Raw genomic sequence first — 20547 nt, forward strand, 5'->3', positions numbered from 1 at the left:
ATACGTATCTCACCAGGTTTTCCAACCTGACCCTCTCATTTATATGTATCATAGGTAGCAGTGTTAAGACTGTTGGAGGAGTGATTGAAGAGAAGACCTACAATAGTGTTCAGGATCGTTAGGTCTTTACACTATAACATATGTTATGTATCGATTATGAAATCCTTAGAGTTTTAATTATTTTGAGAAAATCAAAATATTGTATTATAATGGGAATTTCCGCAAATAAAAGATATCATGATTTTTGAAAGCATAAAGAAATTTTTTTCGGTTACGAAAATGAGGGATGTCATAGTTTGAGAGGTCGGTTACTACGAAAGAGGTAAAACAATATGTATAGGAGTATGGTAGTGGTAAAGCATTGGGATCGAATGGTTTTAAATTTGCGAAGGATGTGTTACACAAATCGAGAATTCCCTCGGATTGTAATTCCTTTGTCATTTCAGGAACTGAAAAAATCATTGATATTGGTGGTGGAAGAAAGAAGTAATGTTAGAGCTAGTCTTTTATTTTTGGAGAAAAAAGAATTGATGGATGTTTCTCAAAAGGCAAAAACCAAATGGGATAATAAAGGGGATGATAACTCAAAGTTTTACCATGGTGATCTTAATAAAAAAAAGAAGACAACTCACCGTAAAGGGTGTTAAGGTGGATGGTGAGTGGGTTATAGGTCCTTCATGTGTTCAAAAAGATTTTTTTGAACAGTATGATAAAAAATTTAAAAAGATTGATGTCGTCCTGGTTATTCATAGAAGCTCTCGATTTAGAGAGTTTTCTATGTCTTCTTCGTTAAAGCTTGAGAGGTCGGTTACTATGAAAGAGGTAAAACAAGTTGTATGGGAGTGTGGTAGTGATAAATCATTGGGACCAAATGGTTTTAATTTTGCTTTTGTAAAAAAGTATTGAGTGATTCTTAAGGTTGATATCCTTGATTTTGTGAAGGATGTATTACAGAAATCGAGAATTCCCTCGGATTGTATTTCCTTTGTCATTACACTGATTCCAAAGGTGGCGAGCCCAGTGGTGATTAATGATTTTCGCCCGATCAGTCTTATTGGTATTCAATACAAAATTGTTGTAAAAATTCTCGCTATTCGTCTTTCCAAGGCAATTGGAGATCTGGTTAGTAGTGAACATACTGCATTTATTAAAGATAGACAAATTTTGGATGAGCCATTAATGGTAAACGGAATTATCGAGTGGTATAAGAAGAGAAAGAAAAAAAAATAATGATATTTAAGATTGATTTTCTAAAGCATATGATTCGGTCACCTGGGATTATTTGGAAAGGATTATGGAGTTTATGAAGTTTGGTAAAAAAAAGCGATGTTTTTTGGATTCATGAATGTTTGATTTCTACGAGAGCTCGGTACTTCTTAATGAATGTCTTTTTAATGACTCCCCTCTTCAGAAAGGTCTTAGGCAATGAGATCCTCTCTCTCATTTTCTTCTCATTTTTTTATGTTAATGATGTCATAATTCTTGGTGATTGTGATAGAAGTAATATGATCAATATGGTGACTATTCTGCAATTTTTTTTCTTGTTTCCGGATCGAACATAAGTTTAGAAAAATCTAACATTTTTGGTGTTGGGGTTAGGTGGGAAGAGGTGGTTAATTTTGCTCAATTTGTTGGATGTAAACCTGATAAGTTGCCTTTTATATATCCGGGGATTCCAGTCGGTCAAAATATGAACAATATTATTGGTTTGAAGCCTATTCTCCAAAAAGTTAAGAAGAAGATGTCTATGTGGAAGGTTGATACTCTTTCGATTGGAGGTTAATCAGTTTTATTAAGATCTATTTTGGGTGTGGTATGAAATAGTCCCATCTTCGTCTCTCGGGGTTTCTACTACTAAGTAGTGCTTCTGCTATTCAAACATAGAATCGATTCCTGAAAAAGCCCTATAGAACTCATTAAATGTCACTTTTCCCGATGTCGGTCACAGTTGCTAAAAATTTGGAAGCTTGTCGGGATAAGATTTTTTTTGGGTGGAGATGATGATCACCGTAAATTTCGTTGGGTGAAATGGGATTCGGTTCTTGCTGATATGTCTCAGTGAGGTCTTAATATTGGAAGTTTGATTGCTTTCAATTTCTCCGTGCTTAAAAAATAGAAATGACACTTCTTGAATTTTGATGATTTACTGGGTAAAAGTCATGTAAGAAATTTTTTGTAATCAAGGAGATCTTGATTCCAAGTATAGATCAAACCGAGGACAAGGTCCTTGGGCTTAGATTCTTGCCTCTATTTCTCGTCTTGAAGATTATGGTATCCTCCCTTATTCGGTAGCTAAAAGAAAACTAGGAAATGAGACTACAATTCAGTTTTGGAATGATGTTTGGCTTGGAGATCAAAAATTGTCTACTAGTTTTCCTCATCCTTTTCATTTAGAATTAATTTAAAATTGTTTAATTTCTAATTGAAAATCAACTTTAGGTTGGAACAGGTGTTGGCGTCATGATATCCGTGGAGAGGAAAATTCTCAGTTAAATTTGAATATAGCTCTTTTAGATGTAAATCTGACAGATAATGTGGATACTAGCGCCCCGCTCCTGAGTTTCAATTAACGAAAGAACAGAACAGAATTGAGAGGATTTGGAAGGAAAACAGAGAATTTTGGTTGCTCCCTAGTTTTTTTTAAGAAGAGAAGAGAAGAACAGAACGGATTGTAGAGGAATTGTACCGCTCTAAACTTTCCTCCCAAATCGGGAGGAATTGGAGAGAAAGAAACGCATGGGAGATAAAAAGTTAATTTATGACGAAAATACCCTTAGCCTTGATGATAAAAGGATATGCCCCTGTCTTCTATTCTACCTTCTTCATCATCGTCTTCTATTCTACCTTCTTCATCATCTAGCCTTCTGCCTTCTCCAACTGGTACGCATAATTTCTACTTTTTTTTTTGTACAGCTTCTTATATACAATGTAATTTCAATATCTAATATTTTTCAATAATATTGATTAAGCCCTTTATAGGTAAATATTGTTTAGTAGATGGGGGTTTGCCTCATACGAATAAACTAATGGCGCCATATAGAGGTGTTAGATATCATTTAAAAGAGTACTCCATGCGTGGTCCACAAAATTCTAAAGAGTTGTTTAATCTTCTTCATGCTTCTTTACGTAACACCATTGAGCGAGCTTTTTGTGTCCTTAAAAGAAGGTATCCTATCATTCGAAGTACAACGGAACCATTTTACTCTTGTGAAACACAATCTGCCATATTTTTGGCATGTTGTATTCTACACAACTTTTATTAGATGAAGACCACGACATAAATCTTGAAGATGAGGTGATGCAAGAGATCTTAAACGGACCACAAGAGCAAGATCGTCGTAATTCAACAGAAACAAATGAGGGTAATAGAATGGCAGAGCAACTAAGGAATTCAATTGCAAATGAAATGTGGGCAAATTATTTGACACATTCAAACAATTAAATTAATATGTAAAACAAGTTTCATTTTGATACATTTTGTTTTCAATTTCACATTGTATTGATGATTGTTTTTGAGATTAATTATGTTATTTACCCTTCATATTTTTGATTAGTATTATCCTTCATATTGTGGTCTAACAATGTACCATTCTTTAATTTTTATTCCTATGTGCAAAGTCATCATGATCAAACAGGAAGCTGGTGGTAGTGAAAAGGAACAAGTTAAATGGTCAGAAATAATGGATTATGCGTGCATCCAAGCGATGATTAAACAACAAGAGACATGCAATAGGGTGAATGGTAGTTTCACACCAACTGCATATGCTCAAATGGTTGAGGAGTTGAACACAAACCATCAAATGGATATTACCAAAAGTCATTTGAAGAATCGCTACAAAACCTTAAAAAACATTTTTCGCAATGGTACGATCTGTTTAGGGGAATTTCAATGAGCGGGTTCTCTTGGAATTCGTCTACTCAACTAATAGAAGCGGAGGAAGAAGTATGGGATAATTTAATAAAAGTAATTGTTCCTTTTATGTCTATGTTATTTTTTTAAAATATTTTATGTTATCGTTTGCAATACTAATTATTTTTGTGTTGTTATACAGTCAAAACCTGAGGCTGTGTCGTTATAGACAAAAAAGATTGCATACTTCGATGAGATGTTGATGTTATTTGCAAGGGATAGGGCATCTGGTGCACATGCTGAGACAGCGAAAGAAAGAAATGCCCGATTAAATAAAAATGAAAATATTCAAGTTGAAACAATTAAAGAAGTTGATGACATGTTAGCTAACAATGAAATTCATTTGGAGAACGAATATGTTGATCTTGATGATAACATTCAGGATGTTATTCCACCTCCTTTTTCACAAGAACAGTCTTCATGTGCAAAGAAGTGTAAGAGTAAAAAGAGGAAATTTGAAGACGACGAAGAAGAAGAAGATATTAACTCAAAGATAATGAAATCGGTTGATAATGTGGCTGGTGCTATCAGGGAGGGTAATATAATTTTTGATAGAGTTTATCCTCGGGAATATACAGGGGAAGAAATTTATAGAGAATTGGAGTTGGTGGGTTTGGAACCCCATGAATTACCAAGGGCTCTAAATTTTTTGGCAACAAATCAAGCAAAAGCTAGGACATTGTTCAGTTGTCCCCTTCAGATACGGATGGGTGTCCTCAAAGATATGATGGGTGCACGTGATTAAATAACCTTGGGTGATTGTTACTAGATTGATCTAATGCGTTTATGATTTTGGTTTTTTTTATTTTTTTTGAGTTGTTTGTGGTTTTCGTTTTGCATCTTGAAAACAATTGAATAACATGCGGTTTCCCTTTTTACAATTTACTTTATGTTAAAATAAAATTGTTTTGTTAATGTTTTAAGTAGAGGGGAGGAAGGGAGAGTTGGTTTTTTTGGGGTAAGGAGTACGGTAGAATGAATGTGGGGATGTAAAGACTTAATATTTACTCAAAAACATAAAAGTGTATAATTGTCTTTTTTTACTTTCTTTTATTTCCTTTAATAAACTTGGGAGCACCTAAAATGAATACTCTCTTTTCCTTTCTTTCGAACTCGGGAGCACTGAATACTTTTATTATTTCCGTTCCCTTCCTTTTCTTTTCTCTCCTTGTTCTTCCTTTCTTTTCTTTTCTTTCCTTTAATGAACTCGGGAGCAGGGTGTAGGTGTTGGAGTATAGGATAAGAATGAAACTTCTCATTAGCGGATACTAGAAGATGGATTGATAAAAAGATCTTACCAAGTGTTAATAATTCTAGCAGATGGAACTCGTTCATTTATAGTAAAGTTAATATTTTGGTGTGAGGAATATTCTGAATAGATTGTTGACTCGTTATAACCTTGACGCTCGTGGAATTGATGTATTGTGTACTTTGTGCCCGATATGTAATCTGAAAGCAGAACAATTGGATCATCTATCTGTTAGGTGCGAGGTTGCGGCTATAACTTGGAATGAAGTATTTAGATGACTAGAAGTTCAATTTACTCCCTTTGATTCTATTACGCAACTTTTCGAGCAAGTGGATAACTTACACATACAATATGATACTTGCAGAGGTTTCGGATAAAGTTTTTGGTGGTGGTAAGATCAGAAAAGATATTAGTTTTGATTCTACGAGATAATTCTTTTTTTCTAGATCAGCAATACTTTTAGAAAACATGTTTTTCTTTGGAATTGTTGGTTGCATTTTTCTTTAAACAATTTGTAATGGTTTTTGTTTGTTCTCTAGCTTCTAGTTAGAGTTTTTTTCTTTTGATAATATGGTTGACTGTTAAAAAAAATCATATTTAGAGATTATCAGAAGTTACATATTATTAAGGGAATTAAACCCTTTATAGTTTCTTGTTGGCAAAAAAACGTGACATACAAGAGGGAATAACCGAATAAGGGAACGAGATTCTTGCTGCTTGCTAGAGTCCAAGGAGGAAGAAACTTCTTTGAATATAAAGGATCATATAGTCGTAGAGAAGATGATCACATAAATCATCAAAAAAAATTATAATTTGGTAAATAATTATTGTATTAAATATGATTAAATTAAAAACTATATCATTCTAACAATACAAAACATTTTGAGCGACTTTGACCCACATTTCAGTTTTAGTTGTTTTTTAAAATGTATCTTTGACCTAATAATATTACCTCTGGTTAGAAGGGTAGATGACAGTCCTGTTACTACAAATCATTAGGGACTGAAAGTGTAATTAGTCAAACATAGAAGGGCAGTCAGTCACTTGAAAGGAAGAAAGTCCGTAACGACACCGTGAGTGTAATTTGAAGTCGTGAAGAAATCATGTATGATATGATGTAAACCATTTTGTATTCTTAGGGAGAAAAACATTATATCGCCATCTTATATTTTCTTTGTTCTTTTTTAGGAAGATGCCATGTTTAGAGATGACAATGAAAAGGCCAAAGGGGTATGACACGGGTATTTGTGTATTGGTGAGCGGTGAGCCTGAATCTTATACATATATTATATTGTAAAATAATATTTCTAACTCGGTTATGTCTTGACTGTATGGTATGAGGTTTGTAAATAACTATCGGTTTGTAGATATATATAGCTCACTGTTTATAATTTTAATCGATTAAAATTTACTCAATGGAATTTTTATTACTTAAAACAAGATAATAATCATATCCAAAAAATAAATCGATTTCTTTTAATAATTATAGTTTTTAACAACGTCAAGAAGTTTAATATCTAATAAAATGTTACATAAATATAATCCCACATCATCCGAAAGGTTAATATTTTAAATTAAGATTTATAATATTAAAACCAAATGACCTTTGCAATAATATACTTTTATGCTTCGAGGCTTTGGCTACGCAGATTTTGGTTTTGAGAATTTGCCCACAACATTTTATTTTGGCCACAAGATTTCATATATTGAAGATTTGGTCATTGGATGTTTTGGGTTTCAGACTTTGGCCACAAGACTTTCATATATTGACAACTTTGGTCCCTATTCTTTCATGTTTTGGCAGGTTTGATCCCTAGACTTATGGGTTTTCAGGCTTTAGCCAGAAAACTTTCATATATTGGCAAGTTTGGTCATAGATTTTTGTATATTGGCAGGTTTTGTTCCTCCGCAACCGCAAAGCGGGAATAATATCACTCTAATTATAAGTTTATAAAAATATAGTGTTCAAGCTCATTTAATTGGACGGGCATGTTGGAAATATGGTTTAGTGGCACTTGGAAATCTAAGAATTGTGATAATCACTTTCTAATCGAAGTATTTGGGTGGCACTCCTCAAATCCTTAATTGGATAAGACTCAGATTATATTAGAGAGAAAGAAAGATAATGAGAGGATATGATTTTGTGAGTACTAGAAATGAGACCAAAAATTAAATTTAGATATTTGTCTGAAAACTGTCATATAACAGTTTAAAACTGTCACAAAAACCACCAAAACGGTCATAAAACGGGTCAACTGAATAAAAGTCAAAATTGGGTTGATCCGGCTGCCACCCCTTGGACTCCGCTCCCAGGGGCACCGCCCCCGGACCACCATTCGTTCAGGGGTTTCGCCCATAAATGACAGTGTACTTTGATACTTGATCAAACTTAAACAAGTGTGTACTCCACACCTTCCTTACTTGTTTAATATTTATCAAGATCATTTTTGGTCAACAAAGTAATCTCATTACACTTAAATAACATTGATGATAACAAATCACCAACAGGGTATAAGTTCAATACCATAATCATCCCAAACCCACACAATGCTTTAAAAGAAAAAATCCAATACCTGGTCTCATAACCGTTACCAGGCCCCAAACTCATCCCAAAAGTTTTAGGTTCAGGTACTTCGTCTTCTTTCTTGGGGTGGCACGGACAACTACTCAATATCGTCCAGAAGTGTAAAATTTTGTAGAAAACATTTTTGTGTTAATGTGCAACTACAAAAAAAATTGTGCACCTATAGGTTCAAAATTTTGAGAGAAAAAATAGCCCAATATTTTCCTAATAAGTAATAATCCAATGCACATAGCTCAAATGTTTGTGTTTGTATGATCCGATCATCAAAAAGAAGAGAGTGAGGGAGGCCACGAATTAGAAAAAGAAAAAAACAAAAAACACTGTAAAGCTATGGCGACAATCGATTTAAATTTTCTTTTTATTTTTTTGTTACTATGATCGAAATTCTTTTAGCTGCCAATACTGCTAAAAAAATCTTGACTCCGCCCCTATAATCTCTAACCATAGCCATGTTATTCAGTAGTTTATACCTGTTTTATATGGTCAATATACAACGTTCATCTTTATGTTTAATAAAGTTTATTCTATATCATCCTACATGACTTTTTAGTAAACAAATAATTACTTTAGTCGTTAAACTATCCCACATAAAATTATAATATAACCAAAATCTAAGATCAAAACGATATACACAAACGATGTATACCAATTTAGTGTTGAACATATCAATCATAACGGAAAAAATCCGTGTGTTCTATATATGATTATATCCTATGCATTTTACTATCGTAGTCGATATCTACTATCTAATACCGAGTCACAAACTTCAAAAAAAAAAAAAAAAACAAATTCACAAAAAGAGAAAAAAAAAAAAAAAAAAAAAAAAAACACATCAAAGTATAAAAATTCCCCTTCCTACTTTGCTAACTGTTCATGCACCGGAAACTTGTTCCAAGTCTCCTCCAACACGCTCACTTGCATCGGTGGCAATGAAAATACACTGACAGTCGAGCTCCTACTTCTTATTTCTTTCAAAACCCGTAAAGCAGAAATCGTGCTTTTTGTATATAAACTCTTCATGTACTCAAGCTCAGCATATTCTCTAGCGCTCAACTGTCCTGCGCTTCCCGAGGTGCTGGCGACATCAGTGTCGCCAGCACCACTACTATCAGCTTCCTCTTCTGATGAAGCTGACGGTTCAGTTAGAGGGAAGAGCAGGTCTAGTAGTGCCTCACATTCTTTCACGAGCTTGTAAAGCAAGTCTGTGGTGAAGAATGGTTGTTGCAGGACTTTTTGAATGTAGGGTAAACGAAGAACGGCTCCGGTTCTTTTATCGTATTTCTTCAAAATCTTAGCTACTCCTGTTCGATTAAATATAAATATTAGGTCGTAAAATTCGGGAAAAAAAAAGATTTTTAAATTAAAAAATCCAATATTTTTTTTTTCAAGAAAAATATATATTTACCTGTGTAGTTTAGCGCGCTATAATTCTCCAATAAAACCATTTCTCCATGGAAATCAACCATTTCTTTTCGGATTTTTATCATCTCTTCACTTGAATCCTTTGCTTTTGCCACATGATCTTGAAGTTCCTGATGTAAAAAGTTCGTTGTCATTTTTTGCAATTAAACGGAATAAAGTTTTTTAAGATATAGTTATTAGATGTTGTGGACCTAAATAAAAGTAACGTAGGAATCTTTCTTGTGGTAAAGCATCAAAAAGTATAGAAGGTTGCAATATTCATGGGCCGAAAAGTAATATATATTCTAATCAAAGGGTAATATTGTCAAGGAATCTTTCTTGTGGTTCAAACTGAAAGAATCTTTGTGGAAAAGAGACATCCACTCAAGAGGAATCTATCTCTCTTCAACAGAATTAAATGATTGTAACCAATGCATGAAGACATGTACATGGTTAGCAAATGTACAATATCATAATGCAGAGAATATAGAAATTGCTTCACGTGGCTACGCGAGGTTATGTTTTTATGCATAATCATGTTGTACATTACAACTCATGGATCACGATTAATATGCTCAATGAGTGACAAGAACAGGAATAGGGATTTGTACTTATGCAGTGTAAAGTTGTACCTTAATGTACTATTATATATGCATCATGTACAAACATGGTATATGTATGGGCGTTCGCATTCCATCGGAAAAAAAAGTGAATAGCAGGAAAACTTGATGAAGAAATTTACCTTTAATTTGATGATGTACTCTTCCTCTTTCTCAACGAAGAACGAGTTAAATTTCTCAATCTCCTTCTCCAACAAATCAACAAAATCAATCTCCTCCTTCGACATTCCTCCAATTCCGCCATCACCCACCGTCCAATCTCCGGCAACACCGCCGGAAACCCGCTGTCTTTTAGCTTCCCTGTTACAAACATCGCCGGATTTCCCTTGTGGGTTGATTAGCTTCAATTGTTTCTTGAGGTCCTTGTAAGACAAGAACTTATCTCTCCATTCAGGCAATGTTTGTTCGATCTGATTGCTCAGACTCTTGCCGAATTTCATGTCGCTCTTCAAATGGGTATGATTTTTTCTTGATTACGTGAAATGGGTTTTGATTTTTGTGGGGATTTGGGGAGATGGGTATCGATTTTTTGGGATTTATGGAATTGGGTGTGTGAATTAAGTTGAGGTTATGGAGGGGAAGGTGGTGGGTGAGGGTTGATATGAAGGGGAAGCATATGCGGAGGGGCGGAATTGGAATATTCTTTTGGTTTATACGAGAATATCTCTGGTTTAATTCCTTCTCTAGAGACAAAGAAAGGGTATTTTTGGAATAAACATACTTTAAAGATTAAACTTTATATATACATATCCCAATTAGTCACACATTTTTATTTATCGAATTGAATATAAAGTATAAAGAGTAAATTTGATTTATGATACACATTAAAAAAATTATTAACCGTTTTTTCCTATTCATAATAAGTTTATTTAATAACAAAAATATTATTTACAAGCTTCATTTCCAAAATCATTTACATTAAAAATGATTATTAGAGTTCTTGTATAACTTTAGCTCCTAATGTGTACTAATATGTTACAAAATAAAAATATAGATCATAGATTGCTAAAAAATTATTTAAATTAATTACATATTATTAGGCTATAAAGTTGTAGTTTCTCGGAGAACCCTTCTTAAGAATAAGTATTCTAGAGGAAATAGTATTATGATATGATTAAATGATCCTTTTCCGTCTAACGTTGTTTGTTATCGTGTAGTGCAATTTTTTTATATTTTTAAATAATAATAATAATAACTGGTTTGCAATAGAAAATAATATAATATTGTAAAAGGGGATAAGATTTTTTATATGTATTTGCAATTTAGATTTAAAATATGTAATATAAAGAAAGATTGACTAATGTTACTTTGACAGATTGGGATCGAGTATCCGGATCTTCTAGTGGATATGCTAAAAGTAAAGAAGACTCTGAAGATAGTGAAACGCTTTAATGTATATTACACGCATTTTAAGAAATATACTTTTCATTATTAATAGAATGTTATGTTATGCTTAGAGTGGAGTCGTGTACATGGATGAGAACGGTATCGAAACCTAAATAAAAGAAATATAGGAACCGAAAAACGAGCAAAAAATATCAGTTATGTTTCAGTTTTTCAATTTCAAAATCGCAAAAAACCGAACTTCTAAAGTATATTATCGTTTTCCGCATTTTGAAGTTTCATTTTCATATTGTCTCATGATTTAATTTACCATTACAATAAAATAAAATGAAAACATTGTTGCCAAAAAAAACCAAGTCTAACAGCCCTTGTTTAAAGATGTGTAAGCAAACTACCTCTTCTTTTTTTTTTTTACAAATTTAACTATTTTTTGAGGCTAAGTTGTAGTCAAGATAGAGGGCTACAACATGGCCATTCAAAGTTAGGCAAAATTTATAAATATTGCTGAGAAAAAAACATACAACCCTAATATAGTTTACAGATGTGTAACTCAACTATTTCTTAACTAATTCAATTGTTTTTGAAGTCGAAATTGTAGCCAAAACAGAGGACTAAAATCTGAGAAAAAGTCAGTTAATTTCGAGCTTGTACGAAAGAGTTATGTTCAAAAGTTAGTTAATTTCGAGCTTGTATGAAAGAGTTATGTTCATTCACAGTTAGGGCAAAATCATGCATGTAAGCTCCTATTCATCTATATCCCCAATAAGTTCATTCAAATCTTCTTCAAATATTCTGTATTACAATTTAAATAATATTTTGAAAGTTACTATGATGTAATAAACAAAATCATGCATGTAAATGTTATTCAAAACAATTACACAACAAATGATTATTATAATTAAAAAGTGAAGTATATATTAATTATCCAATGTAATGTTTGATCTCATCTTCGTTACGAAGTATGTAAGTATGGGAAACATGCAACTCCTCATCAGACAACATTCTATTACTAAATCTTTCATAGTGACGACCAGGATCTGAACATATATCTAAATTTTCATTTTATCATCAGGTTGCTCATCTCCTCCTCCATCATCATTTCGAGTCAACTTTCAATTACGTGTGGAGACACCAGTCTCGAGCTTTATTTTTCACATCTTTTTTCAACTGATTTAGATATCTATAGTAAATAATATGTAAATTAACTTATAGTTACGACTTACAAAAATAGCAACATCCATTTTGATGTAACATATAAACCTTTCAAATGGATACATCCAACGATATTGGATGGTACCAGCTATATTCGCTTCGTATGGAAAATGTCCTGGTAAATGTTCCATGGAGTTAAAAATACCATGGACAAAGATAGTCTCTAATTTACATAAAATTACTAGGATCTAGACTTCAATCCTTTCCATGTTTTTTGTTGTGATTGATGTTGTTGTTAATGTTTTGAAGAAAAGACTCAACTCTGTTAATGCTTCCCCCACATATTTTGGCAACATCTCGCGAAATGCAATTGACATCAATCTTTGCATAAAAATATGGCAATTGTGGCTTTTCATTCCTAATAGTCTACATGCGGTTAAATCAACACACCTCCCCAAATTAGAAACATAACCATCGGGGAAACGTAATTTCTCCACACATTCATATATGAATTTCTTTTGATTCTTGTCTAGAGAATAGTATGCTCTTTGATCATCTTCGACTCCTTTTCTCTTCCTACAATAGAGTTTGAGATCTCTTCTTGCTGCTGCATTGTCCTTTGTCTTCGCTTTGACATCCCTTACAGTGTAAAAAAAAAAGTTCTCAAATACATTTTTCACAATATGCATAACATCAAAATTATGTCTAATGAAGTTTGTTTTCCAATATGGTAAATCCCAAAATATGCTTTTTTCCAACCATGATCGACACATGCTTTGTTTACATCATCAACATTTAGTTCAGTCACGTTTACCAAACCTAACTTTTCAATTTCCCTTAAAGTTTGTTCACCGTTCTTAGTTGGAGGAGGACCTTCTCTCACTTCACGATTCCTTTTTAACTTATTTTTATCTTTTCTATATGAGTGATTTACCTGTAGAAATCTACTATGGCAGTCAAACCATGACATCTTATTACCATTCTTTAGTATGAATGCTTGTGCATGTTTCCCACAATGTAGACATGCTAGCTTACCTGATGTAGACTGTCACACCCCCAAACCGAGACGGTGGAAACGTTCGAGGCGGAGGACGTCATGTACAATATCACAACAATTGTATAATAGTAATCAAAGCAACAACAGCCATTGTATTAATAATATAGAGTTTACATTGTATTCAATTCACATATGATTGACTCTAAAAGTAAATAGCAAAACAAAGAGTTGAAGCTACTTTGCTCCGTCTTCTCGAAACTTGTACGTGTATCTGTCTACTAGTTTCCTGAGAATACAAGTGGTTTTGAAAGTGTCAACATTAAAGTTGGTGAGTTCATAATCATTTGTATTTAGAAAGTATGCTCTTTGTTCCTTGGAAAAACCTTAGTATGTTCCTCCAGAAAATCCTATATTTTTTGATGTAATGAAATGTAAAAAGATGTGACCCATACTAGTTCCTTCTACGAGTACTTAGTGTATACAAGTATATACAATCCAGATCGAACAGACAGTCGATTGTGTGGTTCTACCCTAAGCCCAGAACTAAACAAGGAACATGAAATGAGGCAGAAACCACTCATTCCATGGTCTGTCGGATCTTTATTATATATAACCCTGACATATTCACTAGGTACTTACAGAGTTAACAGTAAAAGTCCTTTTTGGAAAGGTGAGTGTGTTCTTTCATAAAATCCAATATTTTCTTAGTAAAATGAGATGTAGCCTTTAGGCCTTATATTACATTCCCATTTTCACGGCCAGAAAAAATCGATTTGTTTATGCTTTGTTTTATAAAATCAGAGTAATCCTTCGATTAAAAGAGTTGCGGAATTTGTTCCCAAAACAAAATATGATAAGAATTTATCAAAGCATTTCTTTAAAGAAATGTATTTTCATTAAATAACAAAATCTTGGGATGTCATGTTCCGATACAGACCAAAAGCATAAACAATATAAAATAGACCTTACAACAGTTATTTATAACTACCGATCTATAATCCAAAATCTCTCGTCAAGTCCACTAATTTATATTATTGTGTCATTACCTGTAATGCAAACAAAACTGAGTGGGTCATGCTTGGGAGCCTGGTGAGCATATATATCACAACTAGGAATTCTAATGCTTTGTAAACATTAAACAAGGATAACATTGTAACTAAAACTTGAGAGCATGTATGATGCTTGTTCAATGACAGCAAAATTCTATCAAACACTCTATAAAAACACTCAAATAGTCAACAAAAGGTTGGAAACTCTAGGAATCCCGGTTTAAGTCCATTATGGACTAGGATTTCCTTAATGGGTCTAATGGACCAATAAGCTTCCAATTTGACTATTTTGGGCTTAGAACTCTTAAATGGGCTCTAATTGGACCCACTTTCATGATATTCAACATTTTGGGCCATAATGGGCCTAAAATGAAATAAATCACCCTATTGGGCCGAAATTGTTTTCCATTTACACTTATGGATCCTTATTGGGCCATATCTTATTTAATTAGCCCTAATGGACCATATATCCCTCCTTTTATGCTAAGTTTGGGTCGTAAATACACTTAAGGGCCCAATGGGCCGAGAACCTTTTCTATGGGCTTATAATTTCGAACAAGGCCCAAGTTCATCCATAAATGACCATTTCGGCCCATGTATATATATAAAAAAAAAGAATGAAAATGAGAAGAATGGTGGGGAGAATTAACTAGGAGATGTCACCTCCCTATTATTCAACATGTAACAATGCTATAATTTCCCATACTTCCATGCATGTCAACTCATTATATCTCTCTTCTCCTTCTTCTTATTACTTGTGGCCGAAGATCACAACACACACACATACATTTCATCAACTCCTTTCAAACACACACTCTCTATAAAAGCTTCATCTTCTCCATTCAAATTTTCGAGATCTTGGAACATTTCAAGGAGGCTCTTCCATAAGAATCATCATCCTAGGTAAGTTGATGCTTGGATCCATGATATAGTCTCTTTATTTCATCATGAATCTCTTCTAAACTCACACAAACTCATGATCATACTCCTAAAAAACTCTAAGTTCGAGATCCACCCAAGATGGCTTACTAGGATCAAAATCTTCTTCATTTCTTCTTCAATACCGAATTATCAAAGCAAAGGTGAGTTCATACCCCCTTGTTTTCGGAGTTTACTTGTTTTTAGGGGGAGAATACAAGTATAATATGATGATCTATGTGTGTTTGCATGTTATATATGAATCCTTTAGTTTTTGGTTGTAATAATATGAAATATTTGTTATATTTCGAGATCTATAACAAAAAGAGTGAAATAATCATGAACAAAAACATAATAAACAACATATATCATGGCTCTAAGGGTCTTTAAGTTTAAAAGTGAAAAACAAAACCAAAAGAACCTTACAAGTGTCATTTTTGCAAAAATAACAAAGATGGGGTATAAATTGTAATTTGTCGGTTTTAGGAGGGTTATAAGTTGATTATTTGCATAAAGGCTGATTTCTATGAAAATAACACTTTTCAAAGAGTCAAAAACATAAATTTTAGCTTAATGGGCTTAAAAGTGGGCCTAATGGGTTTTGGGCCCAAAGTTGTGAAAAAAAATGAGCATTTGAGGGGCTGAATTGGAAAACTTAACAAACTATGGGTCTAAAATGTAAATAAACTTTTTCACGGGGTAAAAATGAGTTTATTACCAAATTTGAACTAAAAATGCAAAGTTTTTGATTTTGGGGTCAAAATTGTAAAACTTACGGAAATTGGGCCAAAAATGTAACTTTTTGCAAATAAAGGCTGGAAATGACAAATGCATTATTTTTGGACTGAAATTACTATTCAAATAAAGTTTGGGTGGAAAATATCAATAAAAATGGTTTAAGGACCAAAAATGTAAATTTTCGTGAAAAGGGACTAAAACTGTCATTTTTATAGAAAAATGTGTCATAATGGTTAATCTACATGTTTTAGGGCCAAATAAACGATTATAATTTTTGGGGTTAAAAATATCAAGTTTATAACGCATAGTTTTAAAAATATATATACATATAATAAAAACTTCGTTATAATTCAAACGTTAAAATGTTTCGTTATTGCTAATAAACATTTAACATACCACGAATACCAACAATACAAACTTAAGCTTGATAAAACATAAGCGATTCAAAAGTTTGGCTCAAATACCTTCTATATGTGCTATTGGGCCTTTGTGGCATAATATCATGTTGATTGGACCCGATATATTCACACATGTTTATTGGGCCTCCTGTGACCCAATTACATGCCTAAGGGACCCTCAATGGCTTTTACATGATATTAGGCCTCAGTGGCCCGTTGGTATTGCTAGTAAGGTCCAAATCAAACATATGCATGATGGGTCAACGTGTCCGTCTCATACTCGACCGATTAGAGAGCGCCTAGGAAATGGAGAAAAATATGAGAATTTGACCTAATCGGGATTTTTACAACACTGGTTAAAACTACTTAATTAATTCCAAAATAATCTCCAATTAATTTATTAATTACTTAATAAATTAAGAACTTATTTTTTTCTCCATTTCCTTATAGCTTTCTTTTATTTTTAATTAATTAAAACAATTAACATAAAATATATAAAAATATATAAAAAGAAAAACAAATATAAGGTGTATAATAGTATTTTTAAGTCGTTATAAATTACTAAAAAGATACAAAATTAAATCATTGATGCACTATCAAACGTTTTGGACCAAAATCACATATTTTTTACAATCACATTGACCATTTTTGCGATTTTGTATTAATAATATTTTAAAACACTTATCACCATTTCATATGGATAGAAAAATAAATAAAAAAAAAAACACAAATATATTTAATTTCTCTAAAAGTAGACTTAATTCAAATCCTGAATCATATACAAATTCTCATATATCATTCATAGAACGTAGATTTTCCTTTGACCAAAATCTTGTTGCAAGTGTTCTTGTGTATTATTAATAAATACCAAAACATTGGATCAATGTTTATAAAATCAAACCAAAAAATCACCGGAAGGAAAATTATGAAAACTGAAGCGAGAAAGTAAGATTGTTTTCTTTCACCAAAAGAATAAATGAAATGCTATAAAATCAAATCAAAGACCTACAACGCCAAGTCCGCATGGCCTTTATGGGCTGGGCCACACACAATACCAAGAACCAAAGTCGGCATGGCTTTTATGGGCCGGGCCACATCAATTCTTGAGAATTGGGAGTGGATATATTTTTTTTATTTTTTATTTATTGGCTTCATTTACAAAATTTAACAAATTAATTTATAACTTTGAGCATTAGTATTTATTTAGTAATAAAAGTGTCACATAGAGTAAGGGTGTGTTTGGCATACAGCTTTTGAAAGCTTGTAACTTTTATCTTTTAGGAAAAAACTCAGAAAAAAATTATTCAATAGTAAAAGCATCCAACTTTTAGCTAAAACAAACCAACCAAACCCAAAAGTTACACCAAATAGCGTTTAACAAAAACTTTTTTATAATTTTGCAAATTGAATTAATTACTTTTTTTTAAATTAATGGTGTGTTTTAGATAAGATGATTTATGAAATTTTACATGTTTTAAAATTTTTCAGCTATTTTTGTTGAACACTCGTATACAAATAAAAACTATAGCTTCCAACTACCAGCTAGTTTTACTGAAAACGTCCTAGATCATTGTATTATCTGTCAGTGTAGATAATAAAACATCTTATCAAATCAATATCTAGACGTTTGATATGGATAGAATGTATAAATTTGTGATGTTTATTGATCTCCCGAAAATGTATATATACATAATTCTCAAATGTAAAATAACGAAAGTATAATCAAATTCAAACTCTAATATGTATCTCTAAATTAATATTTAATAATAAATGTCTAGTAGTCCCCCCACAAGTGAAACCGGAGGTTGACAAATGTTGAGATTGATGTGGAATTCATTGAACAAAATTCAGGAAAAACCTTTGTTAAAGACTTCAACAATTTGATATTTAGAAGCAACATGAAGAACTCAGAATTTGCATATTGCAACATTTTCTCGGACGAAGTGAATACTTATTGCGATATGCTTTTTGAGTTGATGTTGAACAAGATTTCCCACCAAATAAATAACACTAACATCATCACAATAAACACTTGTTGCCTTACTAGCAAACAATGTAGATCAAGGAGATGAACTATTTTCTTCTAGAGGGTAACGTAGATGAATATTTTAATATTTGATGATGTAATAGCGGGATGAAACTTGGTTTTGTGGCCATTATTAGTAGAAAACGAGTTTGAGAGAAATCACTATAGAATGAAACAAGAGAGAAAGGTGGATAGAGTGTTCATCTAGAAAAGAGAACAAAAGAGGAATTGAAAATGACATATCTTTCACGACAAGCAATAAGAGAGAGAGAGAGAGAGAGAGAGAGAGAGAGAGAGAGAGAGAGAGAGAGAGAGAGAGAGAGAGAGAGAGAGAGAGAGAGAGAGAGAGAGAGAGAGAGAGAGAGAGAGAGAGAGAGAGAGATTTGGAAGTATGATACCATGATAAAATATGTAAAATTGTAAATCGTTGATGATTACTGATTTCCAATGACGCAATGAATGTATTTGTACAAACAATTTTCAAAGGAAAGTATATTAATATACAAACTATATATAACTATCTCTAAATCCTTGTTCATTTGGTTAATAGTACATGTCTAATACATATGATATTGTAATGAGTTCTTAATAAGCCGATTTTTGTTTTAACAATCAAATTTGTTATTTAATAATATAAAATAGTTTCGTAATAAAAGCTGGCATAAAATAATTTAATTGTCTGTATAATTTGTAATTTTATATATCAGTTTAAATAAAATTGTTGTGTTTTTATATGGAAACTATTAAAGAAATAAGTAACCAACCACATTTTCCCCCTGTTTATTTAAAAACTCAGTCTCGTTTTCCAGAACCAACAAACCAACCATTAACACATTCTTCTATACTTCAAACTTCCAACTTCCATCGCGAATTCTTTAATCAAAACCCATCTCTTCTCTTTCTTTTTTCGATTTCTCTCACACCCATTTCTCCGATCTTCCAAATTCTGCAAAAACCACCCAAAAATCCCGTCATGTCATCAATCTTTGCTTCAAACGGAATGGTCTTAGCGACGGCCATGGCCGCCGTCTCCGGCACCGTCATCCTCCTCGCCTTCCGCTTCCAGAAACAACCCACCACCGCCGTCGCCGGAGCCACCAAATTCTCAATCACCAACCACCCAAGACCCTGCATCTCCATAGGTTCGTGTTTCTTTCATCCTGAAATCATCTTGACTTTGATTTGGTCAAAATTCCTTAGGCTGTTGACTTTTTCTTTTCTTGATTTTGACCTTTTTTATGATTTGGTGTAGGTGGGACGAAGAAGAGGGTGAAAAAGAAAAAGAAGGTTCACTTTGCAGAAGATGTGATGGAACCAAGTGGCAATGGAGAAGAGTTTAGAAAGAGACTTCAAAGTAAGAATTTTAATAAGTTGAGCACTATTTCGTCATTGTTAAAAGATGAAGGGAGTAAAAAGAAAATAAGTATGCCTGCCAATAGAATGGCTCTTTACGCTGGAATTCTCAGAGATCGTAGCGTTCAACGATTGCCTTATTCATGACTTCTTTTTCATTAGTCCCTATTTTTGTAAAATGTACAAGATTAGTCCCTTACCTTTCATACTTTGTGAAATATACAAGTTTGTGCGTAGTGTTTACTTTTTTGTGTTGTACCATTTGTAAAAAATGAAAGGGGATTTCTGTAAATTAGGGATTTTGGAGAGTGCAATCTATAGAGTAATCTTATCGCAAAGTTATATGTACGCTATCATGTAGGGATGTTATTCGGGTCGGAACCGGTCCGAACCCGAATAAACCGAAAACCGAATAAGGGTAATTATATAAACCGAAAACCGAACCAAATAAGCAATACGGGTTCGGTTCGGTTCGGGTATTTTTCAATTGGTCGTACAAGATGATTAAGGAGCCAAATAACCCGAACAACCTAAATAACATTTACAATGTGATTATAAATAGTGTATTTTTTATGACTTTTTTAGCTTATGATAAACACAAATAACACGGATTAACTATTCTTGATATATAAAATGTAAAATCCAACCACCACATTCTTAAGATATAATTATTAAGCAACATATTAAACATTAATATCTAAAACACCCAAAAATCTATCTATAAGTATATAAGTTAAACATTAAACATTACTTGGGTATTTTGGGTAACGATCAATAGAACACAAGACCGAATAAGCAATCGTGCAAG

The 20547-nt window shown here is 32.8% G+C and overlaps 2 protein-coding genes and 1 pseudogene across 2 annotated transcripts; 2 read left to right on the forward strand and 1 right to left on the reverse strand.

Annotated features, from left to right (window-relative positions):
• Window positions 1-3623: 3623 nt before the first annotated feature.
• On the forward strand, window positions 3624-4655 carry LOC111893325 (uncharacterized protein At2g29880-like; annotated as a pseudogene).
• Window positions 4656-8355: 3700 nt separating this feature from the next.
• LOC111893343 (SPX domain-containing protein 1) lies at window positions 8356-10395 on the reverse strand. The gene is made up of 3 exons (XM_023889409.3): window positions 9887-10395; window positions 9149-9275; window positions 8356-9044 (listed from the first exon to the last, which is right to left on the reverse strand). Exons 1-3 carry the CDS (start codon window positions 10202-10204, stop codon window positions 8599-8601), a joined length of 891 nt encoding a protein of 296 aa, XP_023745177.1. The 5' UTR covers window positions 10205-10395; the 3' UTR covers window positions 8356-8598.
• Window positions 10396-19157: 8762 nt separating this feature from the next.
• LOC111893347 (uncharacterized) lies at window positions 19158-20077 on the forward strand. The gene is made up of 2 exons (XM_023889413.3): window positions 19158-19528; window positions 19639-20077. Exons 1-2 carry the CDS (start codon window positions 19360-19362, stop codon window positions 19884-19886), a joined length of 417 nt encoding a protein of 138 aa, XP_023745181.2. The 5' UTR covers window positions 19158-19359; the 3' UTR covers window positions 19887-20077.
• Window positions 20078-20547: the final 470 nt, after the last annotated feature.

The sequence above is a fragment of the Lactuca sativa genome, chromosome 7 (genome assembly GCF_002870075.4).
Source record: "Lactuca sativa cultivar Salinas chromosome 7, Lsat_Salinas_v11, whole genome shotgun sequence".
Taxonomy (NCBI): domain Eukaryota; kingdom Viridiplantae; phylum Streptophyta; class Magnoliopsida; order Asterales; family Asteraceae; genus Lactuca; species Lactuca sativa.

Excerpts from the sequence above, each read along its gene's own strand:
- LOC111893343 (XM_023889409.3), bottom strand. The coding sequence starts at position 10,204 with ATGAAATTCGGCAAGAGTCTGAGCAATCAGATCGAACAAACATTGCCT. Across the intron at positions 9,276-9,886 it reads AGTACATCATCAAATTAAAG|GAACTTCAAGATCATGTGGC; the intron begins GTAAATTTCTTC and ends TTTTTACATCAG. Across the intron at positions 9,045-9,148 it reads TAGCGCGCTAAACTACACAG|GAGTAGCTAAGATTTTGAAG; the intron begins GTAAATATATAT and ends TTAATCGAACAG.
- LOC111893347 (XM_023889413.3), top strand. The coding sequence starts at position 19,360 with ATGTCATCAATCTTTGCTTCAAACGGAATGGTCTTAGCGACGGCCATG. Across the intron at positions 19,529-19,638 it reads AAGACCCTGCATCTCCATAG|GTGGGACGAAGAAGAGGGTG; the intron begins GTTCGTGTTTCT and ends GATTTGGTGTAG.